The 21,509-nt window shown below is 40.3% G+C and overlaps 1 protein-coding gene across 8 annotated transcripts in view; it reads left to right on the forward strand.

Moving 5' to 3' along the window:
• Positions 1 to 21,509, forward strand: part of NALCN (sodium leak channel, non-selective) — a 640,650-nt gene that overhangs the window by 119,425 nt on the left and 499,716 nt on the right. For 7 of the 8 annotated variants that reach the window (XM_068267982.1, XM_068267985.1, XM_068267987.1 and 4 more), the window contains 3 exons: positions 4,048 to 4,131; positions 9,101 to 9,240; positions 17,126 to 17,254. In XM_068267982.1, coding sequence (XP_068124083.1) covers positions 4,048 to 4,131; positions 9,101 to 9,240; positions 17,126 to 17,254 — 353 coding nt within the window. The remainder of the gene's footprint in view (positions 1 to 4,047; positions 4,132 to 9,100; positions 9,241 to 17,125; positions 17,255 to 21,509) is intronic. The other variant, XM_068267986.1, reaches the window with a different exon arrangement.

Consider the following 21,509-nt stretch of genomic DNA (forward strand, 5'->3'; position numbering starts at 1 on the left):
CAATGCCAGAATGCAATCAGGTGAATAAACCTTGCTATGATTAAGAATAAACACAGCTATGATTAAGGACCATCGGTCCCAAACATGTCAGTTGGTGATGTGTGATGACTTTTGGGTACGTCCACAATAGAGGAACTTGATTTTACGGACATCGTGCGGGCTATTTTCTGTACCTGTCTGCAAATTGGATTAGCTGTCCTGGTCCTGGCACTGTCCTGGAGTAGAGTGAGCGGCTTTTCCAACTTTTCTCTGAATAAACCTTGGATTGGATGTATTCTCTTTCAAAATGTTCCAGGTGCCTGGCTCTCACACATCATTTAGACCACACTAAAGGTTGACTCTGTGGGTTGACTCTGATTGTTGTTTGACTAAGGTTGACCACAGGTTGAAGGTTTTAGCTTGATGATTAGTTGTGACTCATGGAGTGTACAAGTATTTTTAGGAGTAAGGTGGTCCCATGTCCATCTCAGATTTTTTTTTCTCTGAACCGTTGTTATTATATCTTTCACCTTACTTTTTTTTTTTTTTTTTTAATATATATCATTGAGTACCGTTAATGCAGCTGGCAAATTACATTTTTTTTGCTTGCCTTCATTTAAAGAGGAGCTGTCAGCCTTACTCACATATATATAAATCACATATATAAGTAGGTAAATACTTTCTCTACTTACATAACATATGAATTGCACTGTCCACATTTTGAGATTAGGGAATTTTCTAAAGTAAAAAAAAGGGAAAATCCTTTTTAGGATTTTCCATTTTGACTGTGTCTATCTTGAAGCCAATCCTGACATAATTTCCTCCCTTACTCTGTCTGTGTACCATTGCCCGCCCTCCTCCCTATTTTCAGACACTCCCACCTCTGCAGTAGAAAGTGCATTGTCTCAGCATGAGAAATATTGGCCAATCAGAGAGGAACAGAGGTGTGGGAGGGGAAATGAGAGGGAAAGAGGCTTTAGCCAATAAGCTGCATTAGCTATGTCTGAGGGAAAAGTAAAGAAGAAAAAAAGAAAACCCAGCATGCCCTGCAACTTCCTTTGTGCGGCAGATGTATCAAATGAGAGCCAGGGAAACTGGGGAATAATGTTTTATGGAGAAGAAAAGAGTGATTTTTAACTTTTGGATTGCCTGGTTAGCACCCTTATTACTGGTTTACCAGATACAAATAAAAAATGGATTTTTGATTTTATGCCTGACTATTACACTTTAAAGCTACTAAGCAACAAAATGTGAATATTTTGAAAGGGGTGAATCTTCTTTTATAGCGTCTGTATTTGTACATCATCATTGAAGTTTTGTACTACCCTATTAAGTTAGCACAGCTGCACTTATACTACATCCTTTTCTAGTTCGACATAGCTTTTACTGTCCTTTTTGTTCAAAGGTCAAAAATTAAAAAGGTACAGCTTTTCAACAGGACCCATTTGCGCTAAAGAAAAAAAATATACAGATAATGTGCTGCTTGAAATGTGGAATTTAATTCATATGTTTTTCTGACCTCCCAAACACACGTTTAAACATATTTTTTTAAGCTAAACTTCCGATAAGCCATTAAATACACAGACAAAGTATCATTAATTTGACCTGTTTCACCCATCAAAAGATTTTTAAATCTGTTAAGCCTATATTCAGCTTTCTCTAAAGTGGCAGTTACCTTATGCAAGATAAAGCAACAGGATTTCTCGGAGCCTGCATAGTAACCAACAGTGGTAAACTGTGGTGACAACACAGGGCAATGCAGTAGCGCCTGACTAGCTTTCTTATCTTCTAGCTGAATGTCGTTAAATGGGATAAGATGATTTATATGAACAATGAAATCATACAAGTGCATGTGTGTAACCATGCTTTACTGAGTACATACCTTGATTAAATGGTAACTGGTCATTTGCCTAGAGTTCAACTTGAAGATACAAAATGTTAATAATTCAGACAATTTTCCTGAATGTAGCATACATAACTTTACTTAATTGGCCTGTGTACCTGTTACAAAAAAGAAAACAGCAATACTGACCAAGAAAGAAAGAGAAAAAAAGAAAGAGAAAATAGTTACCACAAGCTCAGAATAGAAGACTCCTTCTTCTATCATTCTTCTATAGAAGGCTCATTCTTGCTTTACTGTAATGGAGAGGTAGCCTACCTATATTCAAAATGCCCTCTTGTGGTCAGAACATCTAGACATTTTTACCAAAATGAAAAACACCAGCAACAGTAGGGCCCAATGACAGAGTATCGGTCGGAGGACATGATAAGGCTATCTTCTTTTTTTTTCACATGAACAAGCAAGATGTATCAGGATAAGTGAAATGTAAGGCCCGGTTCACACTTGCGGTGGCCCTCCGGAATCGCCGTGCCGGAGCCGCACCGCTTGCAGAACGGACGGAACGGACGCACGGCATAGCAATGAAAGCCTATGCGTCCGTTCACATGCGTCCGTTCTGCCGAACCGGAGCCGGACCGGATCCGGGCCGGATCCGGACTCCGGCCTCCGTTCCAACATGCGCTATTTTTTCATCCGGCTCCTCCGGCAGCCGTATCCGGGGCGGAGCCGGACTGCACCATCCGGCCAATACAAACCAATGGGAACCGGAGAGCGCACAACACACTGGCTGAGAAATCCGGATGTTCTACCCCACTTCCTATGGGGATTGTTGCGGCGATATTGGATGGGGACACATGGGCAAGCATTTTGGAGTGGAGCAGCACAGCTGGATCCGGATCCGGAGATGTTGGCAGCATGTCGGAGGTGGAGGTGAGTGCTAAACAGCAGAGGGCCTGATTCCACAGGTCCCCCTTCTGCTGACCTCCCAGACCCCAACATTTTTTTTGTTTTTAACGTTACTTTTGCCAAACGGATCCGGATCGCATCCTGATGGACACCTGATGCAACCTGACCGGATCCGGATCGGATCCGGATCAGAACCGTACGGTTCCGATCCGGATCCGGTCCGGATCCGGTCAGGTCATCCGGTCCGTTTGGCAAACAACCGCTAATGTGAACCGGGCCTTATACTTATATTCTAGTTAGCTACTTTGGAACCTATACTATATGTTTCTCAATTATTTTATGAACAAATATTGGGAAGCTATCATGATCTCATCCATAGCATGTCTTATTGGTTGCAGCTGCACTGCACCCAGGCAGTTCTGATTTCTCTGCATGCATACAGTTGCTTAGTTTTGCTAGCATTTGCAATGAGTGTTATTTCTATCTGCAGTCACTCTGCAGTTCAGCGGTTGCTGTTCTTGCATGGGCAAACAGCAAAGTCCCTTCTAGTCCAGCTAATCTGGACTCAGTCATCACTGTGATAGTGACTAGCAAGCGGTCCTGCTAGTCCTGCTTCTGTGGACGTGACTATAGCAGGGGTTGCTATTAGTTACGCTCCTATCTGTTATGTCTTATTTGTGCCTGTGTGGATGTTTGCCATTGCTGTGGTAGTGATTAGATTGGCAAACATTACTGTCTGTTTGTCCTTGTCTTATCCATTGTGGCGGACACCAGTAGCTCAGAGCTCCAACCATTGTGGATTATTTTGGCGGTTATCGGAAGTTCAGAGCTGCAGTCGCTTTGAGCAGCCTTCCTCTTTCTCTTTAGTCTCCTATTCCTGTTGTGATCTATGTTGTCCACAGTGCATCATGCACTATTTCCTCATATCATCCATTGAACGTTTAGCTTGTGCAGTGGGTTCTGGTATTACTCTTGTCTTCACTGCATCAGTCTCTATAGCTTGCACATGAAGGCCTGGGTGTAACCGAAGTCAAGTAGATGTTGCTCTGTCTCCTGTACAAGCGGGAACGCGCTACACAAGTTGAAGACTGTGTTAGATTGGGGTATAGAGGCTGAAGGAAGACGAGAGATCTGCCAGGCCTTACAGAAGCTATAGACATCTGTTTTGTAATCAATACTTATCTAAATATTTATAATTAATTAATGGCAAAGTTACAAGTTTCCATGTACCTGTACTTCATTCTGTAATCTCTCAGGAAAATGATGGCGTGTGAGCTATTGTACATAAAGGATTTTTTTGAAATGTTTGTGTTCTTTTTCAGGGAGATACGTCTTATGTGAAGGACCGATGGTGTGTTTTTGATGGTTTCATGGTGTTTTGTCTATGGGTTTCCTTAGTGCTTCAGGTAATCTTTTATTCACAACTACCCTGTTTAAATCAAAGGAACAAAAAAAATGCCTTTTTTGTGCTGATGTAACAATACATGTTTCTTGTTTTATTTAGTCATACGTTAAAAATTTGTGAAGGTGGCATTACGAATGAAAGATGACCCTTACCCTGAGCACAGTTTTGAGTATACTTATCATCGAGTGTTGACCACATTTGACTGGCTTTTCCTACTGCCATAAATTACAGTTTTGATGGACATGGATAAACAGTTTTGATGGATAAACGCTTGTGGGGCAATAAATGGGCTATCCCTGCCTTACTATAACTCCAATTCCAACAGCAATAGATGTAATAGACTGTTCTGCTTCAAAATAATAATTGGGTTCATAGCGCAATATGTTTGTTAAAATCAACACTTTTATCCATAAAATACACTTACATATCCTAGATAACCTAGATTGTGCTAGAGGGCTCTCCCTTACACTGTCTCCTGGTCTGACTGCTCATGCTGGCATCCCCCTGACTCTCCTCGCCTTCTCCCCACATGTAACATGAACTTCTGTGATGCCACCAGAGGCTCCTCCCAACCAGTTTTGTCATTTTACATGTGACCCCCCCCCCCACACACACACACACACACACCAATGAAATAGCAATGGCTAGCACTTTTTTGTCTTAGTAGTGCAAGCCTTATATTCTTATTAGTAGCAGCTTTCATCTTTAGAGCTGAGATCCACACAGCTGTGGTCCTTGCTCCCCACAGACTAAAACTCGGTTGCACATTAGCCTGTGTGTGCAAATTACTTAAAAAGTGGCCATTCACCATTCAGGTTTTTTTTTTTACTCTTTTTTAGATAATGTAAATGTAGTCAATATGGTGGCTTGCAAAAGTATTCGGCCCCCTTGAAATTTTCCACATTTTGTCACATTACTGCCACAAACATGCATCAATTTTATTGGAATTCCACGTGAAAGAACAACACAAAGTGGTGTACATGTGAGAAGTGGATCATACATCATTCCAAACATTTTTTACAAATAAATAACTGCAAAGTGGTGTGTGCGTAATTATTCGGCCCCCTGAGTCAATACTTTGTAGAACCACCTTTTTCTGCAATTACAGCTGCCAGTCTTTTAGGGTATGTCTCTACCAGCTTTGCACATCTAGAGACTGAAATCCTTGTCCATTCTTCTTTGCAAAACTGCTCCAGCTCAGTCAGATTAGATGAACAGCGTTTTGAACAGCAGTTTTCAGATCTTGCCACAGATTCTCGATTGGATTTAGATCTGGACTTTGACTGGGCCATTCTAACACATAGATATGTTTTGTTTTAAACCATTCCATTGTTGCCCTGGCTTTATGTTTAGGGGCGTTGTCCTGCTGGAAGGTGAACCTCCGCCCCAGTCTCAAGTCTTTTGCAGACTCCAAGAGGTTTTCTTCCAAGATTGCCCTGTATTTGGCTCCTTCCATCTTCCCATCAACTCTGACCAGCTTCCCTGTCCCTGCTGAAGAGATGCACCCCCCGAGCATGATGCTGCCACCACCATATTTGACAGTGGGGATGGTGTGTTCAGAGTGATGTGCAGAGTTAGTTTTCCGCCACACATAGCGTTTTGCATTTTGGCTAAGAAGTGCCATTTTGGTCTCATCTGACCAGAGCACTTTCTTCCACATGGTTGCTGTGTCCCCCACAAAGCTTGTGGCAAACTGCAAACGGGACTTCTTATGCTTTCTGTTAACAATGCCTTTCTTCTTGCCACTCTTCCATAAGGGCCAACTTTGTACAGTGCATGACTAATAGTTGTCCTATGGACAGAGTCTCCCACCTGGGCTGTAGATCGCTGCAGCTCGTCCAGAGTCACCATGGGCCTCTTGACTGCATTTGTGATCAGTGCTCTCCTTGTTCGGCCTGTGAGTTTAGGTGGATGGCCTTGTCTTGGTAGGTTTACAGTTGTGCCATACTCCTTCCATTTCTGAATGATTGCTTGAACAGTGCTCCGTGGGATGTTCAAGGCTTTGGAAATCTTTTTGTAGCCTAAGCCTGCTTTAAATTTCTCAATAACTGTATCCCTGACCTGTCTGGTGTGTTCTTTGGACTTCACGGTGTTGTTGCTCCCAATATTCTCTTAGACAACCTCTGAGGCCCTCACAGAGCAGCTGTATTTGTACTGACATTAGATTACACACAGGTGCACTCTATTTAGTCATTAGCACTCGTCAGGCAATGTATATAGGCAACTGACTGCACTCAGATCAAAGGGGGCCGAATAATTATGCACACACCACTTTGCAGTTATTTATTTGTAAAAAAAAAATGTTTGGAATCATGTATGATTTTCGTTCCACTTCTCATGTGTACACCACTTTGTGTTGGTCTTTCATGTGGAATTCCAATAAAATTGTTTCATGTTTGTGGCAGTAATTTGGCCTCCTTCTGAAGCGGGTTGAGCCTGCGCATTGCATTAAGGCGAGCGGCTGTTACCTGTACATCTCTCCTACCTTGCCATGTAAGTTTCCAGTACCCTACCTAATACTTATCTATTTTCCACACGTTCTGTGGCCATTCACTGTTTGACACACTGATACTTTGCTACCTTTTCTAATTGTAAGACTATTTGGTGCAGTCTCTCCTCTCAGGCACCTTGGTGCTTACTGTGTAATCTTTATATTTGGGATTTGTGCAATTTATTTCTGCCCCTTGTTAGGCTTTGTTGTCATTTTTATTTTTCACAGCTTTGGGGATAAATTATTAAATATATGATATATGTGTTGGAAGTGGGAATTACCTCATTATTAATTGTGTATTTAGGTCTGGTCTCTACTTGGCTTTGTACTGAGGTTCTGTGAGATTTTGTTACTTCTGTGATTATTATATTATTGTATTATTATCCTGTACACAGCTGCTATCACCTCACCAGGTGATTTTTATAAATTTTTAATCTGGTTACTGTTTACCAATAAAGTTTGCAATATTTTGGAATACTATTGAGTGGTCTGGTGCTGCTTATATTGGGTGCTTTTTTCTCTCCTTTCTAATGTGGCAGTAATATGACAAAATGTGGAAAACTTCAAGGGGGCTGAATACTTTTGCAACCCACTGTATTCTTGATTGACTGTTTTACTTTAAAAAATCAAGCCAATCCACCATACAGTCAACCATGACTGATAGATAATTAATTAAATTTGCTTTTCATATACAATTGATAGTTTTTATCAAATAAATTGGAAAAATCAAACACTTTGGTTGAATTCTGTATGTCCACCTTTAGTATATGGAGAACCAGCAAAAGTGAACCAGCTATGCATTTTTTAAACTGGAACTGAAAGTCATTATTGTGGGGAAGATAAAACCTCACCCATAACTACCTATGAAATCAAGTGCTGTGTGAATTAATAAGTGTGGTGATTCTGAGGGGTTTTTTTTTTTACGTTGACCTCAGATGGGCTTTAAAATGAGTTATTTGCCATCAGCTAGTCAAGGAGTTTCACAGATGAAAACAAGATCTTCCCCGGGTTCCTGAGTGCCTACACATGGCAATGTGTGATTGAAGTTGGCCTTTAAGGCACAGGTGGGGTAATGTCAATCTGAGGTCACATAGATACATAAAAATGTTACTATAACAAACACATTTGTTCAGTCTGACACACTGCTTAATTCTTAACAATCGTCTAAACCTATATCATTCTCTGTTAAAAATAACAGCAGGAAAAGTGTTCCCAAAATAACTCTAACTGTTCAGACAGTGAAAGGTCAGAAAAAACTTGCTTTCATATTATAGCTATGTTCTTTTATATACACAGATACTAGATACTTTCTCATATGTATCAATATTTGTCTGTCAATAGATAGTGTATAATTCTCTGGAGGAGTAAAATGAAGGGCAAATTTGGCATTTGTCAAAACAGGCAAAACACGGGAGACAAAGACGGGTTATGGAAAATAATGTTCCAAACATAAGTGCGATTGAAAATGTATACTGATGGTTTACTGTACAGATACTGTATGTGGCAATTTAAAATGTATACAGGGCTATGTACTGTTTAATCTAAAAGTTTTAACTCTTCAGTCCTTCTCAGGGATAGTTTTAAGGTATAATGGAGCCTTGGGCAAATATGAATGTGGGTTCCTTTACGTTTTCATACCGTAGTTAGGGAGGTAAGAGGCGCCCATTAATATGAAATTATTAAAATCAATAAAATAAGGTAAGAAACTGCTTACCTAAATATGAATGTCTAAGCTTGTATGCTCAAAAAGAATGTTTATTGCACAATAAAGAACTATTTTGGGCATGCAAGGTTAAACATTGGTCTTTAGGTAAGCAGTTTCTCACCTTATTTTATTGATTTTAATCATTTTATACTATTGTGCACCTCTTGCCTCTCGAAGTACAATTGTGTTATCCTACTTGGAGGCCAGAGACATCCTTTTCACCTTTTTGAAGAGAGTGACCTACCCATCGAGAAGCCATCCACTAACCCGAGTGCAGTATGGGTGTTCCCAACATGCACTGAAGGTGGTTGATATCTAGCAACCCTGGTTTATGAGTACCTCGTTTTTCTACCCATCACTACACGTATTCTGACATACTACACTATATTGAGCTCCTGATTTTCTTTGTGCGCATTTTTCCCATCAAGGTCACTTGACCCACCTCTTGTATTGTCATGCTGTACTGTCAACAAACTTAAGACATTTACAATCCCAGACTTGTGGGACCCCTAATATATTTGGGTCCCTGGGCAATTTCCCTATACTGGGGGTGACCTGGGGTATAAAAGAGGGGGGGGGGGGCTAATCAAAATTTTTCTAAGGGGCCCTATGATATCTAGCCACCCCCTGCTTTAAGCCATGGCTCACATATTTTTTATAATCACGCTTCCCAGGAATGTAATGCTGGAAATGCTATGCATTTGGTCATTTTACTTTTTGTGAAAGCTACATAGTCATTGATTGAGTTTTTGTGGTTTCATTTACACAATCCAGGTTTTTGAAATAGCAGAAATAGTAGATCAGATGTCTCCATGGGGAATGTTGAGGATTCCTCGTCCTTTGATAATGATTCGAGCTTTCCGCATCTATTTCCGTTTTGAACTACCAAGGAGTAGAATAACGAACATTTTAAAGTAAGTTTTTTGTTTGGCATATTCTGCGTAAAATATATACAGTATATATATTTAAAAACACTGTTTGCATGAAACCTGAAACTGAAGAATATACATTTTCAAAGCAGTAATGGGAGGAGGCACCACGGAGATGATCACCTGATGCTCCCACTGCTGAGCTTTGTCTCACAGCTACAGATCAGCATAGTCATGAGAGCCGTGTTTACTCACTGGGGAACAACCACTCTCCTAGCAGCTGAAAGTCTTGTAAGGGATCTCTGGTTCTGTCTCTTCCAAAGGGAATATCTCTGGAACAGCTGCATCAAAAAAAAAATTGTGAGCGTAATGCCATAATGTGCCCATCAGCTATCTAAACTCTCAGCTACAGAGCTTACCCGAGATAATACTATGCTATGTAAATCAATGCCATCCATGGATATTAGTACAGTACTACATATTTACCATGACTTTATAGATTTAACAAACATTTCAGGGGATCCTAGTAATATGAATCGTGTTAGGGATGAATATCAATTAAAGCTTTCTTTTGGCCAAAACATTATCGTTTGAACTTTTGAAACCTCTACCAGAAAGTAAATTGTTTCTCACAATTTTTTGGCAAGCTGTATAAGAGATATAAATGGTTCCTCCCCCCCCCCCCCCCCAATACAGTAAGGTGTTATGTGGATCACTTGATATGGTGGTTAAGTGCTGGTTCTTTATACCAGTTTACTGAATTCTGCAACTTCTTGAAGTGATAGTTAAGCTTCCTCTGGATTCACTCAGAAGTCTCTGATTTAGGTTTTGTATATCTTTTTGTAAGTGATGCATTAATATTTATTGTGTCTGAATTCTTTAATACCCTCTTAGTGTTGATTTTCACAGCCGTCCCTCACATTCTAAATCTGCATAATGATCCCTTAACTGTGGGGGTTTTATTGAGAACATGTGGCAGTTATTTTAATGATTCACTGGTGGAAACCAAAGCAATTATGTCCTTATTAGGCCACTTTTCCACTTAAGAGTTCTCAGAATACAGAATAATCAATGCCATGCAAACAACATGTTTAAAATATATGTGTACTTATTTTTATAACCATAAACCAATGGCATATTAAAAAACAAATATTTACAAGTTTTAGTGGTTAAATATAACCTTGTAACGATTGGCCATACAGACCGTGGTCGTGACTGGAACCAGACTGGCAGATCCACGATCTCTGCATGGCAATCGTTTTGGTTTAAACAAAACCAGAAGATCACAATTGAAATACTGCCGTCTGCACAACAGAGCAGAATAATAAATGTGTTTATTACAATAATGCAAGTGTACAAATGCAGAACACCATACACATGCAATCGTACAATCAAACAACGCGTGGTGCACCACAAATACCAGAACCCTGACTATCTATCTATCTATCTATACAAATATATACAGCAACACACACAATATGAGAATAAATACAATAATACAATATATACAGACATGTCTCAGCACAATCAGCAAACAGAAGAATCGTCAGACTAGCAAGGATCAAAACCAGGAGTTCAGAATATAAGAACAGAGTTCAGGAGCACAGGAAGGTTGGCCAGAGTCACAACCCTGCAAGGAATCAAGCAAAATGACCTAGCAATGTGCTGCTAGGAAGTCCGGCCTTAAATAGGCAGCACATTGCTCAGGTGACTGACCAGAATCTTTCACAGTTCCATCTGCTGGTGAGCCGAGGAATTGCACTGCTCCCAGCAATATGAGAGCCATCTGCTGGTAGACAGCAGAAGTCCACCTCAAGTTCCTTAGTGCTGCCACCAGCAGGATGACACAGGCACAGATCATTACAAACCTGCAAAGTTTGTCAGGTCTACTAAAGCAAATAAAAAAGGATGTTAGAATAAAATGGTTGCTCATTAAAATACAATTTGAATGTAAGAGCTGGGGTAGCATTAATCTGCAAGAAAGGACTTCCCCTACAGGTAGAAAAAATAATACGTGATGATAAAGGACACTTCTTGATTTTACTGGGTTCCCTTGCAGGCAAACCAGTTACATTAGCAAATGTATATGTTCCAAACACACAACAAATTCCCTTTTTGTCCTCTTTCCTCAACAAACTGCAAAAAAATGCTAAGGGTACAATTATTCTAGGAGGGGACTTTAACCTGGCCTTTTCCTCCATCAAAGATAGAAGCAAAAATATCTCCTCATCCTCATTCGCTTCACATGACCGAAACTCCCGTAAATTCCGTATTCTTCTCAGAAAGTTTGGCTTACTAGACCTATGGAGAATAGTCAACCCAACTACGACCGACTTCACATTCTTCTCTCCCCCCCATGCTTCACACTCACGGATTGACTACTTTTTTGCCAAAGCCCAACTCCTTCCCATTTTAGCTGACGCTTCCATAATTCCTACCGCCTGGTCTGATCACCAAGCAGTGCTACTGGATATAGATTGGGGGTCCAACCCACACAAGCCAATGCATTGGAGGTTAAACGAATCCCTATTAAAAGACAAAAGGGTCACCTCAGAATGCCTAGAGGAGTTACAAGCATTTTTTGATACAAATATCGGCTCGGTTTCATCCCTAGGCTTAATTTGGGAATCTCATAAAGCTTTCATTAGGGGCTTTTTTATCGCACAGGGCTCTAGAAAAAAACACTTTACCTCAAACAAACTCAAAGAATTAAATAACTCCCTTGCAAAAGCACTTAATACATACAAACAACAACCTACGCAAGAGAACTACTCTGCTATTCAGCAACTTAAACTAGATATTCGCACTCTTCAATCTTCTCAACTTGAGAAAAGCCTCAAATGGACTAGACAGCTGTTTTTTGAGAGAGGTAATAAACCACACACTATTTTAGCCCGAAAGCTTAACCCGCAAAATTCCCAACATACAATCTATGCAATGAAAGATTCCCAGGGCACCACCCACTATGACCCAACTAAGATTGCAAGTATATTTTCCTCTTTCTACAAACAACTCTATAACTTACCGGACCCATCCACCAACCCACACTTCTCTGTAAAAATATCAAGTTTCTTGGAGCAGCTCCACCTCCCCAAACTAACAGATCAAGACTGTACCACCCTAAACACCCCTATCACTACAACCGAGATACTAGACGTCCTTAAAAAACTGCCCTCTTCTAAATCCCCAGGTCCAGATGGCCTTCCCTACTCATATTACAAGCACTTTCAATCAGTTCTCATACCACACTTAACTGATATGGCCAATAAAATTATGAAAGGCGAACTCCCACCCTCTACAATTCTTAACTCACTTATCACAGTTATCCCTAAGGATGGAAAAGACCCCCAACTCCCTCAAAGCTATAGACCTATTTCCCTTCTAAACTCGGATTTAAAAATCATTACTAAAACTATAGCCAATCGCCTTAATCCCATATTAATTAGACTCATAAATAATGATCAGGTGGGTTTCATCCAAGGCCGCCAAGCGGGCGATAATACACGTAGAGCCATAAACTTAATATCCATAATGAGTAGAACCAGCAGGCCCTCTCTGCTCCTAAGTTTGGATGCAGAGAAGGCCTTTGACCGACTGAATTGGTCATTCCTTTTCAAAGTACTGGAGCACCAAGGCTTTACAGGTCCTTTCATGCACCTGATTAAGTTTCTATATTCGAGCCCAATAGCCTCAATCAAACTACCATTTGCCCCCTCTAACCCCTTTCAAATTTTCAATGGCACGAGACAGGGCTGCCCCCTCTCCCCACTCTTATTTGCCCTTAGCATTGAGCCTCTCGCAGAAGCAATTAGACAAAATGTCAACATAAAGGGAGTTAACCATGGTAGACACGAGTATAAGATCTCCTTATTCGCAGACGACATTCTATTGACTATTGTAAACCCACTTACCTCATTGCCAGCCCTGCATAACACCTTATCTTTATTTGAATCCTTATCGGGTTTCAAATTGAATCAGGATAAAACTGAGGCCTTACCCATAAAAATTCCCCCAGATCTCCTTACTTCCTTACAAAGTAGCTTTCCCTATAAATGGCAAACCCACTCCTTAAAATATCTAGGAATCCACCTCACACCTACCTATAGTACTATATATAAGTGTAACTTCCCATCTCTTATACAGCGAATCATGCAAGATCTACACAAATGGACTGCCTACAAGATTTCCTGGCTAGGACGAATATACGCCTTAAAAATGAACATTCTGCCCCGTCTTCTATATCTTTTTGAAACCCTCCCAGTATTGATCCCATCCTCCCAATTGACAGCCCTACAAACGGCCTTCCACAAATTTGTCTGGAATCATAGAAGGCCAAGAGTCCACAAAAACATCCTCCTCTCTCCTAGAGAACAAGGAGGTTTGGGGCTACCACATATACGCTACTACTACTATGCTGCTCATCTACGTCAGTTATCTGAATGGTCCGAATTAAAAGTATATACAAAATGGGGCCTTATAGAAGCAACAAGTATGCTCCCGGTTTCATTAGCCTCCTTAATTTGGGCAAAATCTGTACCTAAAATACAACAACAGCAACCTATACTCCCCACAATTAAATTCACATTACATATCTGGCGTATTACCGCTTCTATGGCCGGGTTGAGGTCCTCCCCTTCACCATTATTACCAATACTGGGCAACCCTTCCTTTAAACCAGGCCTTTCTGAGTCCTTCATGAGCACTTGGTATAAATGGGGTTACTTCAACCTTAAGGATTGGATACATCCCCTCACAAGTAAACCATATACTAGAACTCAACTTGAAAACAAAATTTCCTTCACTCCTCAACGGATAATGGAGCATAACCAAATTACCCACTTTATCAATTCAATTATCCATACACCTGAAATTACGCTACATTTTTCTCCTTTTGAGCGATTATGTGATAGTGCAGGACATCAGAAAGGCCTGATTTCCCAAATCTATATTCTGTTACTGACTAAATCTGGATCCTGGTCTCCAGACCATTCTTATATGGCAAAATGGTCGTCTGCAATCTCCACACCTATATCTCTAGATGACTGGTCTGACATATGGGATAATGCTAAGCACTCCTCAATGTGTATCCAAATTAGGGAAAATATATACAAAATTTTATTCCGTTGGTATCTTACACCGGAAATTTTATCAAAAGCCTATCCTGGCTCATCTGATTTATGTTGGAGAGGATGCAATAACAAAGGCACTCTAGAACACATTTTCTGGTTTTGCCCTCTTCTCACCCCTCTTTGGACCAAGATACAAGACCTGATTCATAGCACTACTGGTGTCATGATACCTCTGGAGCCTCTTCATATGCTTCTAGGCAAACCTATTCCAAAGACAAACAAACACACAAATCGCCTAATTACCCATATAACAACAGCAACTAGGTTGGCCATAGCCTCCTCCTGGAAGAAAATAGCCCCACCGGACATCTCTGAGGTAATCCTTAAAGTCAATTGGACTAGATCAATGGAACAATTGACAGCTTCCCTGAGAGATACAGAAAATAATTTTCATAAAATCTGGGACTCATGGCCTTACGCATCCCCAATCTATCAACCCCCTTAAAGTTACAGTTGCAGGTCTATTTTTGGATCCAAAGAGATCTCATGACACCAGAGAGGTATTATCTTATCTAATCATACCATAGAACAACATTGGGCCCTAATCCTAAACCAAAGGCACTGGACAACCCTTCTTTTCTTTCTTCCTTCTTTTTTCTATCTTTTCCTCTCTTCTATGACCCTGGCCGCAAGAAGCACTGCCATGTTTTCTCTACCCCATCTGGTTTCCCTTCACATCCCTCATGTGCTTCCTCCTACAATTTCTCTCTTAGCTGTAATAGCTTACTTCCCTCTTATAGGGACTGATATAATCTTCGATAAAGTAGAATAAAATATGGTTCCTTTTCAACAGGTTAAGTGTTTTATAGACATCAGATTTAGTACCTGCTAACAGTATCCAGGTTGGGAACAGCATTTAAAACTCACCGACACCAAGGATACATTCCCAATCATACTGGACCTTTTTTGCTATCTGTTTGATGGGTGTTTCCTTCCTGAGATCATCTAAACAAACTATTTCAAGCTTGATCTGATCCCTTTTCGTTGATACTACAAAGCATCACTGTCACTCTTACTATAATGTTATATATGTTGTTATCATGACATTTGTTGGAAACATGTTTTATTACTTTTCTACCCATGTTAAAAGCTTGTATGACACTTTTATTGATAAGATGGAAATCAATAAAAAAAAGTATAACAAAAAAAAAAATACAATTTGAATGTGTACGTTTTGTCATATATCCACCTCTCGAGAAGATCTGCAAATAGCATGTTGAAGAATTACTTTTTCATTAGATTTTGTTTCCTCGAATGTAAACCTGTCACTTGTCAGCTTGCTTATTAAAATTCCCTAAAATTACTTAAAGGTCTGAAACTTAATTTCCTGATTTGCATTCAGCTAATTAAAATGTAATTTTGATTAAAAATGTGCCTTGAGATACACCCAAGCTAATTACCATATAAGATTGTATCCTCAGTGTTGATACAACCATCGATAGATTGTTTGTTAATTACACAATTCATTTCTTTAAGATAATTATCAAATTAGAAATGTTATATTATTATTATTTTTATTTATAGAGCACCAACATATTCCATGGTGCCGTACAACATGCAAAACATACAACAATAGGAAGCACTTATAGAACTGGAATTTCAAATGTATCTGTTCACTGTAGATCTTTACTTTTATTTATTGAGAATTATTTCTAAAGTAAGACATTACTGGTTTAGTATAAATAAATATGGTGGTAGCTGTCAGGCAAAGCCATATAAGCTAGATACTATTCTTGTGCAAAACCAGGTCAGGAAAATGCAACCGTGCACCCTAGGTACATTCAGGGAATGTATGATTCAAATAACAAAAACAATAAAAACTGAGGATGTAGCTAAAGGAACATGTCCTTTTGCTGCCATAAGTGATGACAGGTGTTGAATAAATCTCTTTAATGTTATTAAAATCCATCTTTCATTAAAATTTATAGTTAGCTAGTAATTCTCTTAGCTGTCAGTAAGTTCAAGTTGCTCTTCATTGCAACCATGGCAACAGTACTCGGTTTGGAAGACAGGTTTTCCTTGCAGTATGAATAATTACCTATACAAAGCAGGAGTCAATGTTTCTTATTGTCAATAGACTGGCAGCACTTATTGATACCCCTACCTCCCTGTTTGAGGCACTGATAAGATATCATATCCTAATCCATGTAATTTATACAGCTAAAGTGCATATATTGCCTCTTTTGTCCAACAAATGCAGAATTCAACAGTTGCTAGTTGCTATACAGTATGATTTTTTCACCCTCTCTTTGATCCTGTCATATTGTAGCGAGGGTTGCTGAAAGGTGTGTGAAAGAAAAACCTTTTACTTTGTACAGGTACATGAAATTGCAATCAAACAAATGTCTAATTTTCTAACCTTTCAGCTATCCCACAATGGTCCAAGTCTGACACAGGAGACCTGGGTTCATATCTTGGCTCCTCCTGTTAAGTAAGCCAGCACCTATTCGGTAGGAGACCTTAAGCAAGACTACCTAACACTCCTACTGTCTATACAGTGCACTCTAGTGACTGCAGCTCTGGCGCGTTGAGCCCAACAGGAGAAAATATAAATGTTATTTGTCTTGTCATGTGTGTGTCAGAATTAGAAGAACACATCTTTTGCATTTCAAAAAGCATTGATGCTCAGAGTTTACTAACCCATAATAATTTGCAGTTTATATAATGTATTCAAATAAAGCCTAATTATTTCTTACCAATCTTATCTCGCACTTCTCTGGTCAAATGTATGCTGCCTTGGCAACAAACCTATTTTCTACTGATATGTTGATCTGAGAAGATATATATTTATTTCTTTACAGGCGTTCAGGAGAACAGATTTGGAGTGTTTCAATATTTTTACTGTTTTTTCTGCTTCTCTATGGAATTCTTGGAGTTCAGATGTTTGGAACTTTTACTTATCACTGTGTTACAAATGATACACAAACAGGGTAAGTGATTTGGTCTGTATTCTCACTTAGAACCTAACTTATGTGTGGCATAGTCATTCTTCAATGCATTGGAAAAAGCAAAGACAAAAAAACAAACAAAAAACAAATCCAGGAGCCTGCTTTCTGTATAAATCAGAGATCAATTAAATATATAGCGTGAGAAGAGGGTACTCACAAGGCACAGGTTACCTGAGAGGCTACCAGACACAGAGTAGGTGGAGAGACATTACTTGACCCCACACCACCACCATGGGTGGTTACACAAACTACTGTTACATAGGAAGCATCTAAAAAGTATATATAAAAAATGTTAAAAACAGTTTCAAAAGGAGGAAGGTTGTGGTAAACCATTGTTGCATTATTCATTTTATTGCCTAAAGTTGCTATCCTGATTTCCTGAAGACAGAAATAAAGTTAGATACTTACCTCAGTAGTTGGAAGTAGGGATGAGTGAGAACACCTGTCTCACAAGAATTTCCACAAACTGTGGGAAGTACCATGAATTTTCGCTGAAGCACTTTTGCGAATTGAGAAGATTACCATTGACCTGGTAAAGGACCAATGTAGAGTCCCGGAGGAACATTTAAAGATGCTTTGCTTGGGCTTGCTATATATAGCGATTTCCAGCAGCATGGAGTGATGAGAAGATATTGAAGTGGGACCTTTCAAGAAGATATTGGTATGGGATCTTGAATTATAGACTGAGACATTTGTCACATTAAAAAAACTACCTTATTTTTTTTAATGGAAATTTTTTTCTTTGCCAAAATAGTATAACAAACTATGACAAATAAGCTGAAGAAATACTGTGTTAGATTCTGTATAATTCACAATATTCATTTATTACATTGACAAAACATATAAAGGCAAATTGGGCTGGCTGGAGACAGTAGCCGTTTTGTATGGATTTAACCATACTGAATTGCTTAGTAAAATTAATGGACTTACATATTCCTTTCACCATGTCCATAGAGCCTTTTCGTCTAATCAGCCAGATAAGGGTGATTCACTTGCTGATTTGACAGAGGCAGATAAATAGGGAAAGAAAATGTTTCAGATCAGCATTTATCCGTACTTTGTTCAAAACGTGGGTGAACACAAGTCAGCTAGATGGGTGTCAGGGAGACAAAGCTGATGAGGATTTCTATAAGCCCTGGCATACTGCAAGAAGAGCACTATAAAGGATACCGTACACATATACATAGCAGAAAATCACACTAATACAGTCTCATTTTCACCACAAATATAGTTCATCATTTCAGATATAATGAAAAAACCTCTCCTACCCTGCTGACAGTTCAAAATCCAAGGTAAATATTAGTCACATCCAGCGCTGTCTAAAAAAGATATAGCGATATATCATAACTGAGCACCTATCAAGTGGAAGATAAGTGTTAGCCTGAGATGCTAGCTGCCTTGACAATCTTCAAAGTAAAGCCAATAAAGTTTTATAAAGCCATTTCCCCTGCTACATGTAAACCACATTTTTAACATCCTAGTCATTTTGAAGCCAACTCAGGTAATAGAGACGACTATGTAATGAAAAGCTACATAATTAAGAGAATACTGCATGACTAAAATGTCAGTAACTACAGAGATTGGAATAGACTTAATAAGGGAAGTGGCAATGTGAGTTCACCTCCTGCACTTCCTGGGAATACAGTGAAGATTCCTATTGTATCAAATGAACAATAGGTAAGCTCTAAGAGCTCTTTCACATCAGAGCTTGCGTTGGAGAACGCTCAAAGCATATGTTTTGTTGTATGCGTTTTAATGCGTTTTGATATGCGTTGCACTGCAGTGAGTGTGCGTTTTTAATCCGTTTTCAATGCGTTACAGCACATAGAAAAACGCAGGTAATTTTTTTTCCTTTTAGTTTTCAACTTTCTACATTGTTCCTCTGTTGCATTCTGGGACTGATTGCCTGCGTTAACGGATTAAAAATGAGCATAGTGTGCGTTTTACATTGACTAACATTGTAACGCATAAAGCTAGCGTCGGCCGAAAAACTGCGCCTGGGTGCAGTGTAACGCAACGCACAAAAAGGCTGCGTTATATGTGAAAGCTAAAATGAAAGTCTATGGACATTTATTTCACCTTGGGTAACGCAAACTTTACCCTTTGCATTGAAACGCAGAAAATCTGCCCTAATGTGAAAGAGCCCTAATGGTCAGAGGGGAATGACTTGCTCCTAACACTGGGGGAAATCCTTATAACCTTTTGACACAAACAGCAACAGTCTGAAGGAAAAAATATTTTTTGCTCTATAGTTATATCTGGAGTTTTCTCTAACATTTTCTTGTGGATCCAGACTTTATATGAAGGGGACTCTCAGTGAGTGTGTGTTTACTGAGAATTTTCTGCTCATCGTTTTTAATGAATACATTTTTTTTTATATACAACTGGTGCTACTTTCTTTTTTTAATTTTAAATTTTTCCTTTTTTTGTATTTCCAACACTTAATACTCTATATTCTGTAATTCTGTACAGTTCCATTAAGATTTTGCTGTTAAAGGTGGTTGTACCAATAATTGAATCATGAGGTGGACTTAGTTTATCGCACGTGGCTTCATCCCTTGGGACTGTGAGCCTCGTAGTGTGTTATACTGTACACTATTATATCTCTCAACAACATGCTGCAATGGTCCCACAGTGGGCCTTTCATATCCTCGTGTTGGCTTTGCAGTGCATTGGATTTCATCGTAAAAATGCTAGCTGAACTGTACACTACTTACAAATGACTGGTGGTGGTGGTACCATGCATTGCAATGGGTGTATTGCCAGAAAACTCTAGTTATTAAATCTTTTGCAATGTTCACATCACAACAGAATCAGAGTACCAAACTCACCTTTGGCTTTATCTTTGTTAAATAAATTACACAGGAGCATGCTTTAATGTGCATAAAAGCACCTTAAACATCACATTCAAGGTATATGATTTGAGAGACTCTGCACCAGCTACCAAGGCTACACTCTGCTTAACCACTTCCCGACCGCCGTATTGACAATTGGCGGCCGGGAAGTGGACCCCGCAAGGACCGCCGTATAGACAAATGGCGGCGGTCCTTGTAGGGGCATGGGCGGAGCGATCGCGTCATCCGTGACGCGATCCTCCGCCGGCGCCTGTCTCCGCATACCCGCCGCAACATCCCGCCGGCCATACGGAAGCGCCGGCGGGATGTTAACCCGACGATCGCCGCATACAAAGTGTATAATACACTTTGTAATGTTTACAAAATGTATTATACAGGCTGCCTCCTGCCCTGGTGGTCCCAGTGTCCGAGGGACCACCAGGGCAGGCTGCAGCCACCCTATGTCGCACCCAAGCACACTGATTTCTCCCCCCCTGCCCCAGATCGCCCACAGCACCCCTCATACCCCCCCTCCTGCCCACCCCCCAGACCCCTATTTGCACCCAATCACCCCCCTAATCACCCATCAATCACTCCCTGTCACTATCTGTCAACTCTATTTTTTTTTACCCCCCCCCCCTGCCCCCTGCCCTCTCCTGATCAACCCCCCACCCCTCAGATTCTCCCCAGACCCCCCCCCCCTGTGTACTGTATGCATCTATCCCCCCTGATCACCTGTCAATCACCCATTATTTACATCTGTCCTTCCCTGTAATAACCCACTGATCACCTGTCAATCACCCATCAATCACCCCCTGTCACTGCCACCCATCAATCACCCCCTGTCACTGCCACCCATCAATCAGCCCCTAACCTGCCCCTTGCGGGCAATCTGATCACCCACCCACACCAATAGATTGCCCGCAGATCCGACATCAGATCACCACCCAAGCGCAGTGTTTACATCGATTCTCTCCTCTAAACACCCACTAATTACCCATCAATCACCCATCAATCACCCCCTTTCACCACCTGTCACTGTTACCCATCAGATCAGACCCTAATCTGCCCCTTGCGGGAACCCAATCACCCGCCTACACGCTCAGATTGCCCTCAGACCCTCCCTTATCAATTCGCCAGTGCAATATTTACATCTGTGCTTCCCTGTAATAACCCACTGATCACCTGTCAATCACCTGTCAATCACCCATCAATCACCCCCTGTCACTGCCACCCATCAATCACCCCCTGTCACTGCCACCCATCAATCAGCCCCTAACCTGCCCCTTGCGGGCAATCTGATCACCCACCCACACCAATAGATCGACCGCAGATCCGACGTCAGATCACCTCCCAAGTGCAGTGTTTATATCTGTTCTCTACCCTAAACACCCACTAATTAC

The sequence above is a fragment of the Hyperolius riggenbachi genome, chromosome 2, assembly GCF_040937935.1.
Source record: "Hyperolius riggenbachi isolate aHypRig1 chromosome 2, aHypRig1.pri, whole genome shotgun sequence".
NCBI lineage: Eukaryota > Metazoa > Chordata > Amphibia > Anura > Hyperoliidae > Hyperolius > Hyperolius riggenbachi.